Genomic DNA, 22,974 nt, shown 5'->3' with positions numbered 1-22,974 from the left:
CCCCACCCCCACCCTTGGCCGCGAGTGGAGGTGGCGCGCTCGGGCGCGGGTCCCGGGTTGCGTCCTGCATCCCGCGTGGGCTCGGCGGGACGCTCTTCCCGCGCGAGCAGCGCCTGGGACCTCTGCGTGGGACGAAGGTCCTACCGAGCCTTTGCCGTGTCCTCCTGCGTGGGCGTTTTCTCCCGCGTCCTCGCTGCTGACCAGAACTTGGGCCCCATCAATGGTACTTTTAAATAAAAGTTTTAAGTGAGTATATTTATTTTGCAATAACAAACCATTGCACATAAAAAATTCAAATTTTAAATCACAATGATGAGGAATATAAAGTCACCAGGATAGGGCGAGCAACAGAGAGAGACCCTGTCTCTAGAAAAAAATTTTAAAAATATGCCGAGTGTGATGGCCTTGCGCCTGCAGGCCCAGTCACTGGGGAGGCTGAGGCAGGAGGATCGCTTGGGCCCAGGAGTCTAAGGTTGCAGTGAGCTATGCTGATGCCACTGCACTCCAGCCTGGGTGACAGAGGGAGACGTTGCTCCCACCCCAAATAAATAAAATAAAATAAAAAAGTCACGAGGATATAACAATGTTATATAATAGATAATATATAATACACGGCTTGCTTTCATAGAAATGAAACTCCTTATTATAATTTTAATGTATACTTGTTCTAATTTCTTGCTTCCTATAGAAATAATCTATATAGGAGATTTCACAGTCTTTCTTGTGGCATTGTAGGCAGTTTTAATCAATTATAATTTGAAGAATTTCTGTTCTCCATTGGTCTTTGATATTGGTAAAGTTAACTTTTTGTGGAGCACTGCAAAGATTTTACCAATATGTTTATTAAATTACTACTGTAAAATAAATTGCATTACCTCAAAGGGAGAATGTAGAAATGGTAGTTCTACTTGTAGCTCTTTGAGATATCTCTATTACTTTCCATAGAGGTTGCACTAGTTTACAGTCCCACCAGCAGTGTATGAGTGTTCCTATCTCTCCACATCCACGGCAACATTTATTGTTTGGGGACTTTTTTTTTTTTTCAGGCCTCAACTTACATATGTGGTTTATAAGGGGACTTTTTGATAAAAGCCATTCTCACTGGAGTTAAGTGATATCTCATTGTGATTTTGGTTTGCATTTCCCTGATAATTAGAGATGTTGAGCATTTTTTCATACATTTGCTGGCCATTAGTCTGTCTTTTTTGAAAAGTTTCTGTTCATGTCCTTTGACAACTTTCTAATGGGGTTGACTTTTTTCTTGCTGACTTTACTGAGTTCTATATAGATTCTAGTTATCAGCCCTTTACCAGATGTGTAGCATATGATATTAAGAATTGTGAAATTTTATGAAAAAAGTTGTTTTCCAGATTTATATGGGGAAAATTGAAACATGGGAAGGTTAGGGAACTTATCAAAAACTGTAATTGGTCAGTACTAGACTTCCTAATTCTGAAACTTTGGTTCTTCCCAAATCATCTTAAAGTTTTTTGTTTTTTTTTTACAAAACAAATTAAAGTTCTATGAGGTAGATCAGTGTTTGATCTAAACTTACAATAGTGTAGGGGAAGTATAAATATATTACATCTAGAGCTAAAAGTTTCTGTTTCATGTGTGGCATCACACTTTACCAGCATGACCTTCTCCTTGTGTTGAGACTGTGTCTATTTCACTCAGCCTCACATCAGATAGACACCAGAGCATATTCTGATGGGAAATGTGCTCTCTCTTGTCACATACATCAGCCAGTCTACCAAATGCCATGAAAATCTTTGTCTTTTTTTTTTTTTACTGTGAAGTTTATTGCTAAAGGATGGAATTAAACTTTGTACTACCAATTTAAACAAAATCTGTGTCAAAATATTTCAAAACCTTCAAAGAGTAGCTCCTCTTAGGGAATCCACTTTCACCTGTTGACTAACAGCTGCAGATTCAAGAATCTGGAATAAATTCAAGAGCATTGCACAAAAACAAGCTAGTCAAATCTATTCTTAGCAACTTATTACCAGGCTAAAATACTTCTGGGTTTTTTAGTTTCATAGGATCTTTTTTTAAACCTGAGACCACAAGGCTATCATTAATCATAGATGAAATCTATAGCAGCATGAAAAAGTGACCAGATCACCCTTTGGGGATAGCAAATTTGGGCAATTGTCCTAAGGCAAGCATTTTGCTCATGGAAGGGCACACATGTCCCAGTGACTTAGAACGTACTGAGTGGGTAGTGGGCCTTCCTTCAACAGCTCAAAGGCTTGATCCGAATGCAAGCACCTCTACACCCAGCCTTCATTAAGTTGCTTTCAGTGTTAGTTTTAAAATGATTTCATCTGTGTAAGGGAGAGAACTCCATAAGTCACTAAGGACAGACTCCAGCTTTGGTTCTTAAGAAGTCGATTGCTGCTTTTAAGAGGACTTATGGAGTGGTCAGGTGGGGATACTGAGAGGATGGCATTGGTCAACCCTAAGCAGTCTGGTGCTAAAGGGATAAACATAAAGAAACATCAAGGTGGCTTGAGAAGCCACAGGTGTTAGGGAAAGATATTTTAGGATGGGATGAAGTACTTGAGCATATTTGCAGGCTGAGCATAAAAGTCAGTGACAAAGAGAGGCTGAGTGGGAAAAAATCAATTGGAAAGAGAACTTCAGAAATGGAGTAATAGAATAGGAATAGAGTAATAGAGAATGATTTGGACCAAGAAGAAGAGAGAGGACTAACACTCTCTTTGAACACATGAAGGTTTGGCCATTTTGTGGAGATGACGGAGGCAGAAACAAGGGGGAATTCAGTTTTTCTGTAACGAGGCACTTAGATCCCTCTGTCTGTGAGGTTTCCGGAAGGTGAGTAGGTGTTTATCACTTTGAGTACACTCAGAGGCAGTCCTCTCTGTAGCCTCTTCCAGACTGCGGAGTCTTTAATTCAACTCAGTCCAGGAGCCACTTTCTTTCTGATTCTAAGCTGCTTTCTGGTTTTTAGACACTTAAGGAGCTGCCCTCTCTCAGGCCACTTTGTTTCACATTAATAATAACAGTGTGTTTCCCTTGCTAGATAAAGATACCATTAGTGAATACTAATAATGGAGCTAATAAATTTGCCATAATAAATCCATGTTCCTTGCTTGACTTCTGCTGTAAGCCATGGCATGAGTCAGAGGTGGTATTAGTGACCAGGGAACAGAAAGAAACGTCTGAACTGGACCGAGAGGCTGGCCACATTGACAGCGTCCCCTCGCTAAATGGAATGGCCAGCCCAGTGGATGCTGATGGAGACAATATCAAGAACAGATCATTGAATGTCTGAGCTGGTGGACATCTCAAGATCCTCCAGTCTGTCTTTCTCATTCTGCACATGAGGAAGTTGAAGCCCAGTGGCAGAGCTGCAGTTGGAATCCAAGTCCTTGTCCAGAGCTCTTTCCATGACAACCTTCTTAATGACAACTTTACTTAATAATACCATGACTGAATATTTTTTATTTTTCCACACTACTTTTCCTAGCACTCATGGAGGGGGTCATTTTTGTTATAAACAGAATAAATATGTCCTGTAAGTTAACAGTGATAAAAATAATACAATAAAGAGGAAGAATTATGATGTTTATAATTCATTTAGGTTTAAACATTTCCAAGCCATATTAGTTAATACTAGTGAATATTAGTAAGTTTAAATGATTTTTTCCTTTTAGTTGTTTGGCCCTGTACAAAAAATAAAGTCTCTACAACTTTTTCTCATTTGTAAAATACTTATTTGGCAAAGTTATTGTAAGGATTGGAAATGATATATCAACATGACCAATATTATATTATGCCAGGAATTATGTAGACATTCAATTAAAATCATATATACTCGATTAAAACATATGTAGTCAATAGAGGGACCTTAGCCTTCTTTACAGCCGCAAGATTGTCCCTACAGGTGTGGCTGCTGTTGCCATTCTTTTTGCCTTCGCTTGAGTAACTGGAATACTTACTCAGAGTCAACTTTAATCCCATTAGTCCTCAAAATCTTTGAAGTATATCAGAACTGCCTTGAAATGACCCTTGGTGTAACAGATAGAATATTGCCAATGAGTCTTTGGTTGAGTTGGGTTTCATGTGAGCTCAGGCTTTTAAAACTGTCCTCAAATGAAGAAAAGTTCCAGTGAGCTCCACAAACCTGATCGGTTTCAGCGTGAAATGTCATCTCTCTTGGGATCAGCAGGAATAGGTATCTACTTCTGTGAATCTTCCAGCTTGATACAGTTGTGCTTGTTTAATTGGCCCTTGATTTTTGATACCAAAGAATAACAACAAGGAATAGGAACACCATTTTGAATCTCTTGTAGTTTCAGTGTACAAGTACTGCATTTCTTTTATTAAATTTGTTCCTAAGTATTTCATTTGTTTTGTGACTATTATAAATAAAATGGATTTATTATTTTTAATTTTATATTGTCCATTATATAGAAGTACAATTGATTTTTTGTATATTGATTGTATATTTTGCAACCCTGCTGAAATCATTTATTAGCTCTGATAGGTTTTTTAAAATGTGAATTCCTTAATATTTTTTATATATAAGAGCTGTCATTTGTAGGTAGAGATTTTTTTACATTCTCCATTCCTATATGGATCTCTTTTATTTCTTTTTCTTATCTACTTGCCCTGGATAGAATCTTGTACAATGTCAAATAGAAATGATGCAAGCAGAGCTGATATGTCTGTCTGGTTCCTGACCTTAGAGAAAAAGCTTTCAGTCTTTCACCAGTAAGTATTATGTTAGCTGTGGGCTTTCTGTAGATGCCCTTTATCAGGTTCAGGAAGTTCCCTTATATTCCTAGTTTGGTGAGTGTTTTTATCATGAAAGGCTGATGGATTTTGTCAAAATCCAGCCTTTCAAAATTCTTTGTGCCTATTGAGATGATCATGCAGTTTTTGTTCTTTTTTCTATTAATATACATAGTGTATTACATTGATTAATTTTCATATGTTAAACAACCTTGTAACCCTGGGATAAATTTCATTTAGTCATCATGTATAATCCTTAATATATTGCTGGATTCTGTTTGCTAGTATTTTGTTGAGGATTTTGGCAACTGTATTATTAAGGTATATAGGTCTATAGGTTTCTTGTGATATCCTTGTCTTGGTTTGGATAGCTGGGTTATACTGGTCTCATAGAATGAGTTGGGAAATGATCCCTCTTCTTTGGTTTATGGAAAAGTTTGTGAAGGTCTTAATTCTTTAAACAATTAGTAGAATTCATCAGTGAAGTCATCTGGTCTTGGGCTTTTCTTTGTGGGAAGTTTTTAATTACTAACTCAATGTCTTTACTTATAGGTCCATTAAGATTTTGTCTTTCTTTTCGAGTCACTTTTGATAGTTTCTGTCTTTCTAGGAATTTGCCCACTTCATTTTAGTTATCTATTTTTTGGTGTATAATAATTCATAAGTTTTTCCCTTACATTTCTTTTTCTATCTCTGTATAAGTCCCATGACTTATTCTTTTTTTTTTTTTTGTAAATATTAACACACACTTTTTTTATTATATTAAAATCAGGCAATGGTGTGACAATAAAAAGGCTGCTTATGGAATACTGTTACGTTAAACTTTGCTTACAGGATGTTAAATCCTTAGAACTAACATTTTCCTCAGAAAAAGATGAATGGAAATCGCTTTTCAGATTTTCGACAGTTGCTGCTCAAAAGGTGGTTTTACACAAATATTAAATTAAAAAAAAACCAACTTTAGTACACAATGAATTGCTTTTATTTTGGTATGCATCCACATTTCAGCGTTTAGTGGTCCTGAATAGAAAGTAGAAAACCGCAGCAATTTGCCAGGAAGTCAGCCCGCCAATTTCAGGGATCTGCTGTGCACATTTAAATCTTTCTGGATCCCTGCTGAGGGTCTTGAGAAGCAGCAGCACCAAAACCAAAGTATGCACTGAATTCAAGGTTCTTTTTGTTCAAGTTGTCAGATTCCAAACTAGACCCCATTGGATTGCAAGGATGACCACATGAGAGCCCTGTTCAAAACTTCTTCAATGTTTAAAAGCAAAAGCAATTCCAGGAAAATAAAACAATTCAGAGGGACCGTGTGTGCTTAGGAGTGTCTTCATGTGGGCTTTCTCCAAGTTTAACCACCAAGGACTCTGAGAGCTGGCAGGTCTGAGTAACCTTGGTGACTGTTCTTTTCACCTTATCAAAACCTGAGCTAAGAACGCATCAGGTGATGATGACAGCAGAGAGTGGCAGGGCTGAGGACCCCAAATTCATTTCCCAGGCTGGTGGCATGAATAAATGAGGTTCCAAAACTAAACGAGGGAGGTCAGAGACTCTGTCCAACCTTACCTGATGGCTTCTGGCCAAAGCAAGGAGTGTCATGGAAAGTGTTGGGTGATGACAGAGCAAAGAGGGACTTGAGGAGGAGGGAGGAGAAGCAGCACCCCTCGATAAAGGTGGGGGAGAGAAGATATGGGGAGAGCCCTGAATTCCTCACCGAAGGCCAATCTCAGAGGGGAGCAGAGGGGTTACAATCCACGCTTTGGCCAAGGGCGGGAGTGGAGGAGAGTGGGGAGGGGACAATGGCTTGGAAGGAGGTATCGTTTAAGACTTAAAGAAAGAAACCAGGGGTGCAGGCAAAGCACCCCACACACCCAGCAGTAGTCCCACAGGCTGCGACCTGAAACCTTCACACTCATCTACTCTAACAGGCCCCCAAGCTGGAGGGCTGTTGCAGGGAGGGACGGAGGCGGGGGAAGGGGAGAGAAGGCAGAGACCCCAGGCCAGGTAATCAGCAGCAAGGTGATTGTGTGATGTGTCTTTTCACAGTCGAGTTAGATGTGCCCCACCAGTGATGATGGGAACCAATATAAATATACTTTCTTGATCCCAGAAGTCAACTATGTGGACAGTGGTTACACTTGACAGGATGATTTGTTATAGCACAACTTATGTATATCAAATGGACAAAAAATTAGCACCACTTGCAGTATCTTAAGATAAACTGCCTTTGAATGGGAGCTTCTTTTCCAGTACTTTGAGGTATACAAGGCGTATCTAGAAAATTTACTACTATGGAAAATGAAGAGTGCTTAAATCGAATGGGGGTAAGGGGAAGGGCCTATGGTTTTTCCTTTTGATTAATTGCTGTAACACTGTCCTTCAGGTGGCGGAGGGAGTTTCGTGTTTTCTTTAGACATCATTAGGCGCCGAAGCTCTTGCAGGACAACTTTGATGCTATTTGAATTCTGCCATTTTGCTAGCACTGATATGGCTCTTGGATCCACCACTCCATTAGAACTATTAACTCCATTCATATTCATTTTTGTCACAAATCTTACAAAGGGGGGTGCTTCTGGGTATGTAGGTCCACATTCTATTTTAAGGCTGTATATTCGGTTTTCATAAATTGTTCTTGGAGGCCCAATTATCATCCCTGTCCATCTTGTAAGTGTCATGTCTTCGTCATCTTCTAGATCCCAGATAACTGTGCCATCTCCTACTCCTTTCTGGCCTTCTTCGAGTTCTTCCAATAGTTGGAAATTGCGAGGGACTTTTACTCCCGAGCCCGTAGTGGCTGCCATCTTGCGTCGCTGTGGCTCGAAGGCCCTCCCCTGTCTTATTCTTGATTTTAGCAATTTGAGTCTTATCTCTTTTCTTTCATTTACTTCTTATTTATTTTATTTTATTTTTAAAATTTTGTAGAGATAGAATCTCACAAAATGAGCATTTCTTGCTCAGGCTTGTCTCAAACCCCTGATCTCAATTGATCCTCCTGCCACGACCTCCCAGAATGCTAGGATTACAGGCATGAGCCACCATGCCCGGGCTATATCATCTTGATTTAAAATTTACTTATGCAAAGTACTTATGATAGAGGAATCAACTAGGTTTTAGATATTGTATTATTTTTTGAATAATGGATAATGGAGTTGTGCTTTGGGTTTTCATAAATTATGACATACTGACATGCCTTATTGCTAGAGTAAAGGAAACATATCATTGGAAATTCTATGCATACTTAAAGACAGAGTTTTCAGGAATTTAAAAAGCTAATGTTAATATCTGGTTTTATGTTCTTCTGATATGAATGAATAATTGATAATATTACTAAAAAATCTGAAAGAAGTATAAGGCAGTCACTTCTTAGAGGTACTTTGTTTTAAAATCAATCATATAAAATATTTTAATTAGCTTAAAAAGGTCAATTTGTAAATACCTATTTTGTTATATCTAGACTTCAACATGTTTTACTTTTTAGGTGCTCAATATATGTTTTTTGAATGCTTTCCAAAATGAATTGAGATCTGAAAGAATTATCTTGAAATGTCATATAGATCAGGCCAATGGTTTAATTACTTGAATTATCTGAATGTCTTCATTTTTTCTTCAGTCTCCTTTTTTTAAGGCTCAGGATACAGATGGCACAGCATAAATAAAAAAAGAACATTAGGCCATCGTGATATGATAATAAACAATACTGGTTACAAGGAGAAGTTTTTCTTAGGATGGAAATCAGATCTGTTCAAAGGACACCTTGGCAAATTTTGCAATTAAGGTTGTTGATAGGAGACATCTGAAGCTCCATTCTGCTTTTCTTGGGGTGTCCCATGTTGGGCAATTGACAAACTGTCATATGTAGAGATGAGTAAACTGTGAGTCACATTAACCATTAAGTTTTATTCTACTCTGTTTACACAAGTGCAAAGATATGTAATAACTAGAATTGTTTTTATTTAATCTGTCACTCCATTGTTAAAGTGTATCAACTCTATCCTATGTTCACTCTGAAAAAATAGCAATCTAGTTACTCATTAGTCCAAAGTTCATACATATCCAATTTTCTCATGTGTTCTAAATCAGTTGCCATTCATTTGCTTTCTAGCTTCCACATTTTTAAGTTTATATCCTTCCCAGAACCTTTGACCAAACATGTAATATATTTGGGATACATTTATGTCTTTGATCTCAAAAGTTTATTTTATTTTTTAATAGCTCTGTTAATGAACATATGTGTTGGTGCAGAGCTTGCGATCTCAAATGTCTATAGAGGACAGGCAGGTGTTCTGGATGCTCTCACTGGGTCAAACCCTTGGCCAGGTCAGAGTCAGATATAATTGGTTAAGTTTGGGAGAATCCAGAGCAATAAAACTGGTGTTCTTGCTCCTGGCTGGGAGGCAGCGGCTACAGTAGTGTAGAAGGCAGGGTAGGTGTGACTTGAGGGGGTGAGACACAGGGCCTGAGAATCTCCACCCTGCTACTTCCCCACCGTTTGAACTTGAGGGGACAGTTTCAGAAGTTCTCATGTGTCCCCACTGAGGAACATGGACAGTCGGTGGGAGATGCCAGTCAGGGGCATTGCCACGGGGCCACCTGGAGCGAGAGGCAAAGGAGCACCACGGGAGCCTGCATGGCAGACTGCCTGGGCTGGGGCCAGCTGGAGTGAGCGCGCGTCTCACACACAGAGTCCACGACTCCAGGGAAGGCCGAGCTGAGAGTTTTGGAGGTGGGCGTGGAGGTGGGGTTACTGCCTGGGCCCAGCTATGTCAAGAAAACAGACCACAAGTGAAACCATGGATTTCAGCAGTGGATACAAGCCGGACCCCAGGAAACCAGCCACCTGTGCCCTCCTCAGGAGGCCTCTAAATTGGCCCCTGCTGGAGACGCCATCTTGGGAGGGAGGAAGAGGCAGTGGTGAGCCACTGAGCAAGGAGCCACAGGCCTGAGGGACGTTAAACCTTCAATTTGACTGAATATTCATCTGAAAGAGACATGGACTGTGTCAAAGCTGAAGAAACTGTTTTTGTTTTTTTCTTTTTTTTGAGACAGAGTCTCACTCTGTTGCCTGGGCTAGAGTGCCATGGCATCAGCCTACCTCACAGCAACCTCAAACTCCTGGGATCAAGTGATCCTCCTGCCTCAGCCTCCCAAGTAGATGGGACTACAGGCATACGCCACCATGCCGGCCTAATTTTTTATATATGTTTATATATATATATTTTTAGTTGTCCAGCTAATTTCTTTCCATTTTTTAGTGGAGACAGGGTCCCACTCTTGCTCAGGCTGGTCACGAACTCCTGAGCTCAAACGATCCACCCGCCTCGGCCTCCCAGAGTGCTAGGATTACAGACGTGAGCCACAGCGCCCGGCCTGAAGAATATGATTCAATTTGAAAGAGACTGAATTGCCTTTAACTAGCAAATTTAAATGTCCCTCCCAGCAGCAGAAATTTGGGGCTCAAAGAAAGAGTACAGGAGTTATAGAAACTGGAGAAACCACATTTTTCTTAAAATATTTGAGTTGTCAGTGTACACATCAAAATATGTTGGGCCCTCTCATTGAAATGTCGATGTTACCTGAATTCATTGAATGCCACTCCATTAGGTATTTTAAAAATGTTTTGTGTGTTTATTATGTCTGTTGCATCCAGTGGCATAATTGTTCGAATACGAAACTAAAGAAATTCAGGGACTTTCTCCCAACATGCACTGTAATAGTTAAAACAGTTACAGACAACTATAGATCATGCTAGAATACAAGACTGTTATTTGGTATTTACCACAATCACAGAGTCAACTTGTCGAGGAAAGACAGTTAGACTCACTCAAATATCTTGATGTTGACATGTTGGATGCCATAATATACACGTAAATTGTGGCGTGTGACATACAAAAGTTATTGCTTTAAATGTCGTTATTGCTAGCGCCAAAGATAAAAACAGTTGCAAAACATAGAGGTAACTGTATGTTTTTGTCATATAGCTGGCATCTGCCTCCCATCTCTTTTCCTCAATACACAATGAAATAAACGTCTAAAAGCCTTGGCTTCAGATTTGGAGTCGACAGTCTGCGAGATCCTCTGCCCAAAGCCATGAGGTTCTCCCCGTGCAAGTGCGCGTGGTGCGTGCGGGCGGCCTCAGTGGCGGGCCTAAGCTTTGGGGTACAGAGTGACCGTGTCATAGCCCTCGGGCGGCCGCGTGCGGGCTCTCGCGTGGGTCTCGCAGTACAGCTCCCCCTCCACGAAGAAGTAGCCCTTCTGCTTGAGGTTGAGGCTGCAGTCGGCGCACACGAAGCACTCGGGGTGCCGGTACTTGTCCCGCGCCTTCACCACCGCGCCGCTGTTGGGAAAAACGCGCTCCAGTGAAAAGGCCGCAGAGCACAAGTACGACACACACACAGAGAACACTCCACATAGGAGCTGTTTGTTGCAGTCAGGAAGCAATAGCCTCCGGCTGTCAAAGCGTGCACAGCTGTGAACAGTCCTTGTCACAGACAGCCAGGATGACCACAATAATCTGTCATGTTTCTCTCTGATGTTGATGTGTGAATATTTTTCAGATTTCCAAACATGTAGTTTATGAAAAACTTGCAGGATTCCACTGCATGATCTTTCCCCAGCCTTTCTTTTAGAAAGAGGGAGACGTGATACAGTTAAGGCAAACACCTCTGCAAAAGAGCTGATTTTGCCCAAGGCTGCTGTCTCCCCACTACAAGTCCCCTGATTGCTTTCTGTCTGGGTGGTCCAGCCTCTGTTCTATGGAGCACAGAGAAAAGAGATCAAGAAGAGAGCTGGGATTCCCACCGAGTGGGTGGACTGGTTTCTACTGTCAAAACAGCTCACTCCAAGTTAGGCGCAATAATTGCTTTTGGTAACATAATGCATAATGTAACAAATACATAATGCATACTGTATTTCACTGAGGTCCTCTCTGCTCACAAGCTCCCTGCCTTGCTATGTCCCTTTGGTCCCCAATTCCCTCCTTTGCCTGAATAAGGTCTATCCTGCACTGCCCTCATGGGATGTACGCTGAGATGGTGCCTCGGTGTGTGAGCTAAGGGGGGGGGGAGATAGAATAACGGATGGAAGAAGTAACCACATGGCCACATGGGACAATATGCAGTGGAGAGATTAGAATGATCTTAGTTAACCTGAAGATTTAAACTAGCAAGGATGGCAATTTAAATATAAAGCCCCTTGCAATGAAAGTTGACTGTATTTTTTGAAATTCTATTTCTTTAACCGAGAAATTGGGTAAAGATAATGTATTTTAATTAATAACCTCATGGTTCCTGTATCTGTTTCCCTGGGTTTATCCAGAAAGGAAAGTATTCAGTGACCACACATTAACAGAGGCAGGGCTTTTTAATGTTAAGTCATTCTTGGAAATAATTTTTTAATATACTTTTGGGCAACTTTTTTTCAGGAGAGTATATCTGAAATTATAAGTCAAGATTGCTGATTTACATTAAATGGCAATTTGGAGATACATCTAAGGAAGGCTGGTTACAGTGGGCTAAATGTTGGGGACCTTATATTTCAAGGTGATGAATAGAAATTTAAGTTTTTCATAATGGTCTTTTCTAAATAACGACTTAAAGTAGAAGAAATGGAGAACTGCCACCAAGATTTGTAGTGAGTTCCTGGGTCACACATGAAACTTACACGATGCCACTCCCACATTTGTCACAGAAGGGCAACTTCTGTGCCCCGCCAGCACCTCCGTGGGCTTTTGTAACGGGAGCTCTCACACTCCGGGTTCCAGCGGGACGGTCATCTGAAAAACAAAGCGTTTCCATTTATGGCAGGGGAGCAGCTGGCTACGGTTTGTGCTTTGCTTCTATTTTAAAGTGTGCACTTTAACCTAAGGAATTCTTAAGTTGCATCTGCACTATCTTTCCAAAAGGAGACTTTGTTCTGAAACAAGGCCTTACAAAGCAGAATTAGTTAAAACATTTTGCTGTCGGAGGGAGCTGTTATAAAATGCTCAAAGGAGCAGAGGGCATTGTTCATTTTCTCTTTTTTTTCTTACTGTGGTAAAATATATATAACATGAAATTTACCATTTTAATCACTTTTACTTGTGTAACTCAGTGACATTAAGTACATTCACAATGTTGTGCGACCACTATCAATGTCCATTTCCATAACTATTTCATCGCCCCACACAGAAACTCTGCACCCATCAAACAATAACTCCCATTTCCCCTCCGCTCCTCGTAACCCCAGGTAACTCTTTCTTGCTTTCTGTCACTATGAATTTGCCTATTCTAGATCTTTTCTACAAGTGGAATCATATAGGATGTGGTATTTTGTGCCTGGTTTCTCTCACTCAGCATAACATTTTTAAGGTTCATTCATGTTGCAGCATGTTTCAGAATTTCATTCCTTTTTAAGACTGAATGATATTCCACTGTATGAATTGACTATGTTTTGTTTATCCATTCATTTAGGTTTTTCTCACCTTTGGGCTGTTGTGAATAATATGAACATGGCTGTACAAGGACCTGCTTGAGCCCCTGCTTTCAGTTCTTTTGGGGATATATCCCAAAGTGGAGTTGCTGGAGCCTATGGTAATTCTATGTTTAACTTTTTGAGGAGCCCCCATGCTGTTTCCCACAGTGGCTGCACCCCTTTGCCTTTCCATTGGCAATGCACAGGGTTCCATTTCTCTACATCTTCCCCAACACTCACCATTGTCCATTTTTTTTTTTTTTTGATAGTTGTTATCCTAAGGTGACATTTTGCATTTTGTGTGACTTTTAAAGGACAGTCTGTATCTTTTGGGCGTGGAAAAGCATAGGTAAGAGCAGGAGCCCCGAAGATGGCTGGAGTGGGCTGGAGACCCAGCTCAGCTGCTCTGGCTGTGTGGCCTTGTGTAAGCCCACCCTGCCATGCCTAAGCACTCACTTGTTAACGAGGGCAAATAATAGCACCTACTTCACCAAGTTACTGCGAGGATTAAATGGTACAGTATGCAAAGCACTTAGCACAAAATTTGGAACATGGTGTAACCAGCTCTATGAACAAATGTCCATGACCCCTATATGGTTTTTTAACAATCCTCTCCCTCTCATGTTTAGATTCTCAGGCCAGTAGGGCATGATGACCAGAACCCTGAAACTTTTAACTAAGTACCTAACCTTTCTGAATTGTTTCCCAGAAATGGAATTTCTGCAAGACAAGGAGCTGAGATTCTCATGGCCCCTGAGTAGACTTCCTGACACCAAGACTCACTATCCCCAACAACCTACTCTGAATGTACTCTCCCGTTAGTTACACCATGACCTGCCCCAGCGCACACAGCCCTTCCTTCAAAATCCCAAACTCTCCGTTAGTTGGGGACACATTTGAGGCAGCTCCTCTGGTTCTCTCAAGAAGACATTGTTCTTCTTTAAAAAATTCCTTTCTTCCTTGGTGACGTGATCCAATAATTGGATCTCAGAGTGGGGAGCGACTGGACCAAGCCTGAAACCCCTTGTGGTTTTCATAACAGTAGTAAGGGGTCATTACAGCGTTATTATTATTTTTTGATGATGATGATACCCTAAATTGGGGTGGGGGGCAAAGCTGAGAAATTTTGCAATATCCATTTAAAACTGTACCTCCTGGTTCATTAGCTGAGCTAACCCTTGACTCCCATGGATAGAATTTGTCTTTGGTGTCCTTTTTCTTGACTGGTTTCAGTTGCTGGCTGCTTGGACACGCCCTGGAAGCTCCTTTCCTAAATGAGGCACCACCCAAATCCCTCTGAGCAAAGATTCATTTGTGACTGATGAAAATCTGGGTGACGTCCATTCCCTCTATGTTTGCCACCCTCTCCTCCCTGCCCTTCCAAGGGCCGCTATCGATAGTGTCTTAGCAGGTGGCGGCTGCTCACCGGGGCCATCGTTCACCAGCTCCTGGAGCACCCTGAAGGAGCCCGACTGGCGCGGCTGAGCGGGCTCATCCCGGCTGTCGTGGAGCATCCGGTACACGTCCGACTGGGGCGGCGCCGAGGCTGTGGGTTCACTGAAACACAAGCACCACCCGCAGAGCACGGTCAGGGCGCTGGGACGCCACGGATGCCCGTAAGCAGCAATGTCAGCAATCGCTCTAGGCCCAGCAACTCCCAAACAGAGAGCTGGTACTTTCAAGTGAGTCTCTATTATAATGAAAACTACAATGTGAATTCACACGGGCTGCCTTAAAACATGTCATTGAGCAGTAAACCTGGGAGTCACATCAGCACTTCTCCATTTGGCAAAATTCTTTGGAGGGGAAAGATGATTGATAGAAAGATAAAAGATAAAAGATGATTGATAGAAAATAGTAATTAAAAAAAACAAGACTGGTGTCTAATGGATATAGAATTATAGATGTGAACAAAACTTAACTTTTCTAAGAAAAAAGACAAAATATGCAGGATAGAAAGTGCAGGAGTGAGCCCAGTTTGATTATTCTCAGCCATAAAGTTGTCAATAAGATTCAGATTCACTTTTTTTTTTTTTTTTTTTGAGACAGAGTCTCACTTGTTTGCCCAGGCTAGAGTGCCGTGGCGTCAGCCTAGCTCACAGCAACCTCAAACTCCTGGGTTCAAGCGATCCTCCTGCCTCAGCCTCCCGAGTAGCTGGGACTACAGGCATGCGCCACCATGCCCGGCTAATTTTTTCTATATATATTAGTTGGCCAATTAATTTCTTTGTATTTATAGTAGAGACGAGGTCTCGCTCTTGCTCAGGCTGGTTTCGAACTCCTGACCTTGAGCAATCCGCCTGCCTCGGCCTCCCAGAGAGCTAGGATTACAGGCGTGAGCCACCGCGCCCGGCCCAGATTCACTTTTGATAGTAAACTAAAAGTATATGGTTTGACTTTGTTTTTAAGGTTAATTTGTTTCATTAACTTTTGGAAATAACAAAGATATCCTTTTACTTGTAAATTGAAGAAATTCAACTTCTCAGTGTTTGAAAACCCATAATATAGAAACTTTCATTTTTACATCTGTTATATTAACTACACTGTATTTTTAAAATAGCCACATTAAAATCCATTTACAATAATGATAGCAGCTTTATTTTAATATGCTTTCTATAAATACATTCATGAACAATAAAAATTATAATACTATGTCAGAGACTAAATACTTTATTATTTATGTCATTTAATTGCATTATCTAGAAAAGATAGTTGCTATCTATACATGTATTTATTACCTTCATCATACTTGAAAACGATCAACTTATTTAAAATTCTTTACAAAATGGCTTTGAGGTATGTTGTTATTATTAATAGCTCAATGTATTCATCCCAAAAGACATCTTTGGCATATTATTACATAGCACTCTTAAACATTATAATACTATAATTTATAAAAAGTAATTCTGTAATAGTGAAAGAAGTAATAACATTTTATCCTATAGTTAGTCTTTTTAGTCAAAAAAGCTTGATGGCAAAAATACTTTGAATAAATAGTCATAAAGAGAAAATTAGTCAAAATGAGCCCAGCGAAAATTAAGTATCTACATTAATAGCCTGAGGGTATTCATTTATAAACCTTTATGCATGATAAACATTTTAAATGGAAAAAATAATTACCTCTTCACAAGCTGCCGCCAGAATAGATAATAGGTATCATCTCTTATAAAATTCCTCTAAGCCTCTCACCCCCTTCCTAACTTTTGGGTCCCCAAGGACAGACTATACTGTAAGACAGAGTCTACTAGATTATAAATCAATTTTGAGAAGTATTAAAACAGATATTTGTAAAATACATTGCAGCTTTCAAGACACATATACATTTCGTCCTTACATGGTCTCATTTTATTGATCTCTGTCACATAAAGCTCCAACTTAGATAATCTCTTAAATCACTTTTATCATCAGGCCTAGACACTTGCAATAAATGCTTTGTAATTTTTAAAAAGCTTTCCACATAGCTTTCTTTCAATGAAGACGATGTTAAAAGACACCATTAAAGCTGACATTGCCCACGTGTTTAGTTAACATGCCCATGGTTCAAAAAGACTCATATTACCTCATTACGGGTGTTTCCCCTAGAGCTGTTGAAACCTGACCCTGAAGTGTTTCCATAATATTGTCATCTGAGTACAACTGCATAGGTGTATTAAACTGAGCATGGACAATCTTCACACCGGGAAGTTCCATTTCCAAAGGAATGTTAGGGGCCATCTTAGCAGCAACTTTCAAGTCACCTGGGCAAATGGTACTAACAGTACTGACAGAAGAAGGCGTGCTGCGTCCACTGCCGCAGTCAATGCCGGAGGGAGTGTTGCATCCACTGTGTTAATGACCACGTCACACAGAGGTGGCACAGAGAACCAGAAAATCCAGACAGAAGAACACAAGAGAACAAGTGCAGAGAGGTTAGAAGGAATAGAACACAAACAGTAAGAAGTGAATTATATCAAACTAAAATGCAATGTTTATTTCTGGCTAGAGTTTATTTTAAAAAGAGAAGATGTTTGAAAAATTCATGATTGAAACAAGTTTAATAAAATTTAAAAAGGGTCCAGGCGACACTGCATTTTTTGGCTGTGTTCTACCCGGTCGATATGTATGTAAGTTGAGGGCCACATGTAGAAAACCTTGCATATAACAGAAGCAGAAAAAGATGCAGCCATCTTCACTTTTTAAAAAATAGGCCAAATAATGTAAAACTTGGCACTATCACAGACAAATGATGGAGGGAAATTACACTGGCTGGACATATTTTTTACATTTCTGAAGTGCAATACGTGAAATTAAAGTATTAATGATTCTTCATAAATAGTAACAGAACATGCAGCATGAAGATCCAATCAAATACTTAGGTTGCACGTTTCCAAATCAGAAGCACGTTTCAGTAATGCAATTGAACTTTAACTGAATAGTGGTAATTGGCAACTTGTAGGTTATATGGTAAAGATTACATTTGAAGGCTATTTTGTAAATAATTTATTGTTACTATTTCAATATTTTCTATTTTTTTCTTTCATTTTGTAAAGAATACACTTTAAAGAACTGTTCAGTGGTTTAATACAGGCCCTAAAACCAGCCAATAAATGCTTGTCACCTTGAAATTAATGATTAGAAGGCAAATAAGTTGGTCTTGGACTTCTGGATGCTATCTAGGGCTAAGATATATTTTGAATACATAGACATTTCATGTACAATTTCAGAAGCACACATGTATTTCCATGCATAGTTCTCATTTCCTTTTAAAGACAAGTTGCAGGGACTTATTGTTAAAATATCAGAAAGGTCAGTCATGCAAGTTTAAGAACTAGGGAGATTTTATATTCTATATGAACCTAAAGAAGAGGTCAGTTACAACTGACATGCCAGTGACTAAAAAGTCATTTTTCTATGTGCATTTTAACTGCAACACGAGAGATGAATTTTTATGAGAAATTGGAATATACTAGGATATTTTTCTAAAAGTGTAGTCACAAGACAAAGCAAAATGAAATATTAGTATTAACATAAACATGCATCATACCTGCCAGTTAGAGTCCAGTTAGAATGGATTTATATGGTGTGTTTCTCTCAGGTCTGAGGATGGCCCCATATTTGCATTTATTCTCTGGAGTTACTAATGGTAATCTCAGTCCCAAAAACCAAAAGGATATTTATTGGGCAGTGATTTTTTTGACTTCATCAGTATTTCAGCCTGATTAGTCTCAACAACACATGTCACTAAATGGATTGAAAAATATTTTTTGTCTCATGTTACCTGGTGTAACTACCTACACAGCCTGGACCAGGCAGGTAAAAATGGGCTTGCTCCCTCACTTCCTGGGTGTTGAGTGCCTGTTTAGAACTCAATCTGTGCACTGGTTAGATCGCATACAAAAACGTTGAGAGGCCTATTCACCATTTTTGTAGGCTCAACAATACTCTAGCTCTTGAAATTGACTTCAGCTGGTAAAAGAATACAAGCAAATTCTCAGCTGGTAAAAGAATAGAAGCAAATCTTTAGACAGGATCACATTGATTTGACCTGCATGTAATGAAGTGTATGAAATTATAGTTTAGGGATTTACTACACTGAGTTAAATCTTAGGAGACTTTGGGCTTAAAATAATGAACCTACCCAACAAGCATCTATGACTCCTCTGTGTGCCAGGCATAGTTTTGGATACCGGATAAACTATCATCAATTTGGAACTTACAGATATGCCTTATCTTATAGTTGCAATTACTATTCTTTTTCCATTGTCAGTGTTCTTGTACATATGCGTTTGTGTACATAATTTTAGTTAAGCTTGCAAAAATTGAGTCTTCTATTTCTTAGTTCCTTTATCATTTCATTTAAGGGCCCATGTCTATTAAAAAGACAGGGATTAAACCCAATGCAAACAAGAATGACCTTTTTTTTTATAAATTTTTGGAACAATTTCAAAAGTCTCTTGAACTTTAGTTCCTGTGGTTATCATGACAGGTCCCCACAACATGTTCCTGATAAACTGGAAGGGCGGGTGCTGCGAATGAGGTTTCCTGAGGTTGGCTTCCTTGGTAAGATCACCCATAAGGTTGATGATGTGATCAATTACTTCATGCCCAGATAGGTCATTCAACAGAGAATTAATTTCTCTGGGGTGTGAACAGACTTTTGCGGGGAATGTTTCTGAGAGAAACTTGTCCAAAAATCACTCACAGAATTGTATTTTATCATTTGGATCTAAAATACCTTGTATGTATTTTTAATTATAACATTAGCCTTAAAATTTGTATATATTTTCATATAAAAACACCAGTCTTTTAGAATGTTTCAATTATGATGAAATAATGAAAAGAACTAGTAGCAAAACCCCAGGGCAATTAATAGGTTAAAAATTTAGCATGTCCAACTTAACTTCTGATTAAAGAAGTTGTGAATAGTATAGTTACAGGGTGACTAGAATTAACAATACTTAATTGCATGTTTCAAAATACCTAGAGGAGTAGATTTGGAATGATCCTAACAAAAAGAAATGATAAAGGTTTGAGGTGATGGACATCTCAGTTACCCTGATTTGATCATTATACATTGTATGCTTGTATCAAAATGTCACATGTACCCTGCAAATAAGTACAACTATTACTTTCCCATATACATTTAAATATTTTAAAAATAGTGTAGTTATAGCTTTATATGTAGCCACTGAAAATTCCACCTAGATGAAGAATCATTTGGTGGGAACAAGAAATTCAGAAGCCAAAGCAAATAGTTAGGTGGCACAGAGGAAAGGAGGGATGGTGGAGGCATTTTCAGAGTTAAGATTAGTGCACTGACACTTGTGTTTTAAGCAAACCCTGTCTTCTCACTAATGTTGATTCTTCAGTGAAAAAAAAAAAAAACAAACCCTGTCATTCTTGTTCCTACCCTCCCCTCCTCCAAATTCAGCTATATTAAAAGGTACCCTCAAATGACAAAATTAGTAGTGGCTTGGCATGTTTCAATCAAAATGAAAATATACAAGAAATACATTATATACCTGTGTCTCTCTGATTTTCCCTGATTTTTTGTACACTTCAATGCATTACAGGTGTTTAGCAAAGGCAGGATATGTGCTACCCTACTATGTCATTTTATTCAAGCCTCCTGAAGTCCTATAGCTTGAGTTAGTGGACTTAGTCATGCTAACCTCAAAAGAATGCAAGTACTTGTGATTAATTTTACTATGTTTCATTGGGAAGTATTAATATGTATATTTATTCACCAGTAAAATAACATTTTAACTTTTAACCCAGTGTTGTTATGTTACTGGGTATGTGATGGAGTGGAAAAGCTATTAAAAGTGGAGAAACAGGGAAAAGATGGAGAGATAAACAGAACAGGAACAAGGGAAGGAAGAGAAATAGAGAGGAACTATGCAGAGTTGCAAGCCAGAGGGAGGGATGATAGCTCCAGATTCTTCTTGCTACTCACCCAGGTAATATTATTGGGCACTTTTAGGATTTTATCCCTTTATCCAATGGGCTTTTGTTTTTGTGAGACAGCATCTCACTTTGTTGCCCAGGCTAGAGTAAGTGCCGTGGCGTCAGCCTAGCTCACAGCAACCTCAAACTCCTGGGCTCAAGCAATTCTGCTGCCTCAGCCTCCCAAGTAACTGGGACTACAGGCATGCGCCACCATGCCCGGCTCATTTTTTCTATATATATTAGTTGGCCAATTAATTTCTATTTATAATAGAGACGGGGTCTCGCTCTTGCCCAGGCTGGTTTTGAACTCCTGACCTTGAGCAATCCGCCCACCTCGGCCTCCCAGAGTGCTAGGATTACAGGCATGAGCCACTGCGCCCGGCCTATCCAATGGGCTTTTATTGAGCATTTACTTTGTCTATTTATAAATGCTCATTTATTGAATGTTTATTTTTTCTAATTTCTGTGTGCTGGGGATATAATGCTGAATGTCAGACCCTGCAGGTCCTGAGCTCACATGCTAGCGGGGAAGATGTGTTTGTCCATCATTGCCTTCTTAGCTTCTTTTTCCTGCTCTTCCATGCCAGGGCTCCTTGCTGGGTCTCATATCACAGAATTGGCTGGTTTATTTTAAGACAATTATCTGGCACTGCCTCTGGTTTATTGAAAAGTCTTAACATGCAAATCATCTATTAATATCAAGTGATGACTGACCACCCACAGCAGGAGCCATAAGCTCAGGTGTCTGCAGGGGACAGGAGGGTCACACGTGTGTGTAAAGGCCCATCTCACACTTAGGAGAGATGGGCATTTGGACAAGCTGGTGAGTAGCTGTCCCATCTAAGAGTGCTTACATTCAATTTTTAAAAATACAACAGGAGGGTTCAATAAAACATGTCTATGAATTGAATCCACCTATGGGCCACCAGCGTGAGATGTCTGATGTAAACCATTATTCAAGGTCCCACCAGGATCAATCCAGCCTAACGGCAGACTTCCCCTGGCTGACTGAGCTGAGGTCAGAGGGATGGATTTGAGGTTTCCTACAGTCACTATGTCCTGATGTGGCAACACAGGGCATTAATTTCTTTCTGCTTAGGTTGGAGTGCAGTTTCTAGAGAAGATATTTGCAAAGGATCATCTGAAGATGACCAGCTTCTCTGCCTGACAGGCAAGAATGAAGAGTTCGTTCATTATTAGCAGAGGTCCTCGGTGCTGTCCATGCGGAACCGAGACACTTCCCTCCCTCCCAACTCTCACTTTCTGCCTAACTCCACTCAGGTGGGAAAGTACCTCTTCAAGTGTCCTCTCTTCCTTTGCAAGGATCCATAAGGATGCAGATTTATATTTATGCAAGAGCTGGAATTAGTGGCATTTGAAGGTGCATGAGAAGCAGGCACTGAGGGGGGCTGACCGGAGTCTTTCAGACCTACAAGGCGACAGCCGCTTTCACTCGTGGGCCTGGGGGATGGGGAGGTGTGAGGGGGTTTCCATTTTCCTTCCCGTGGCAGGGCCTTCCTGACCTGGGATAGAGGACCTTTGCCTGACTCAAAGGTCACCGTGTTCTCAACGGATTCCCCAGAGTGACAGGTGCACTGTCTATAAATACACGTGATGATTGCATAGAATTTCACAGCTCTGTAATCTCGTCAATATTTACTCTTGGAAATGGAGGTTCTTTGGCTACTGTTCTCTGCCTAAGTGAGTTTGTTCTGTTTTGCTTTTGAAATAAGCTTCACAATGAAAAGCCACTCCACACTTCTAGAAGTTGCTTTCCCGGGGGGTTAGTGAGGCTCGATTAACGCGGCATGCGGGGGACCGGCGGAGCTGGCCGGGTGGGCACAGCGTGCGGAGCCCCAGCGCTGGGCGCACGCAAGGCCCGGCTCCACCACCGCGCAAGATGTCAGTGTAGCAGCACTGCACCTGCACCCCGTGAATATATACAAATTATTATTAAAAAATGAAAAAAAAAAAAAAAGTAAAGCACCATGCACTCCAAACTTCACAATCTCAGAGTTTATAACCTGCTTCGGCCTGGGATTATGAAAGGTTTGGGCCGAATATTGTGCTTGTGTTCAAAGTAGTTCACGTCCTGTAAAAACAAAGGGTTAAAAACGTCCCTCAGTGGAAGACGAACTTTTAAAAAATAAAATCAAATGAGCAATAACTGTATAGAGAGGATTATTTGCCACCAAATATTGTCATAACTAAGAAGGTGATGAAGGGACCAGAATGATTTCTTCTTTTCTTCCATCTAGTCGCCAAATGCCCGGGAACCGGCTGCCTGGGCTTTAGGACAATTAGCGCCACGTGCTAGATGCCTGCCTTTCAAATACA

General features: G+C 40.2%; 1 protein-coding gene and 1 pseudogene across 3 annotated transcripts in view; both read right to left on the bottom strand.

The window, feature by feature from the left end:
- Window positions 1-6,690: 6,690 nt before the first annotated feature.
- LOC142876369 (ubiquitin-conjugating enzyme E2 variant 1 pseudogene) lies at window positions 6,691-10,268 on the bottom strand (annotated as a pseudogene).
- Window positions 10,269-10,363: 95 nt separating this feature from the next.
- Window positions 10,364-22,974, bottom strand: part of PDLIM3 (PDZ and LIM domain 3) — a 33,192-nt gene continuing 20,581 nt past the window's right edge. Inside the window, exons 4-8 of one of the 3 annotated variants that reach the window (XM_012784913.3) lie at window positions 22,662-22,729; window positions 16,769-17,032; window positions 14,636-14,766; window positions 12,421-12,532; window positions 10,364-11,095 (exon numbers count right to left, since the gene is read on the bottom strand). In XM_012784913.3, coding sequence (XP_012640367.1) covers window positions 10,906-11,095; window positions 12,421-12,532; window positions 14,636-14,766; window positions 16,769-17,032; window positions 22,662-22,729 — 765 coding nt within the window. In that variant the 3' untranslated portion in view covers window positions 10,364-10,905. The remainder of the gene's footprint in view (window positions 11,096-12,420; window positions 12,533-14,635; window positions 14,767-16,768; window positions 17,033-22,661; window positions 22,730-22,974) is intronic. The other 2 variants (XM_012784915.3, XM_012784914.3) reach the window with 2 other exon arrangements.

This window comes from Microcebus murinus, chromosome 15 (assembly GCF_040939455.1).
Source record: "Microcebus murinus isolate Inina chromosome 15, M.murinus_Inina_mat1.0, whole genome shotgun sequence".
Lineage (NCBI taxonomy): Eukaryota > Metazoa > Chordata > Mammalia > Primates > Cheirogaleidae > Microcebus > Microcebus murinus.
Note: the sequence above shows the minus strand (reverse complement) of the source record. Positions and strands in the feature narration are given on the sequence as shown.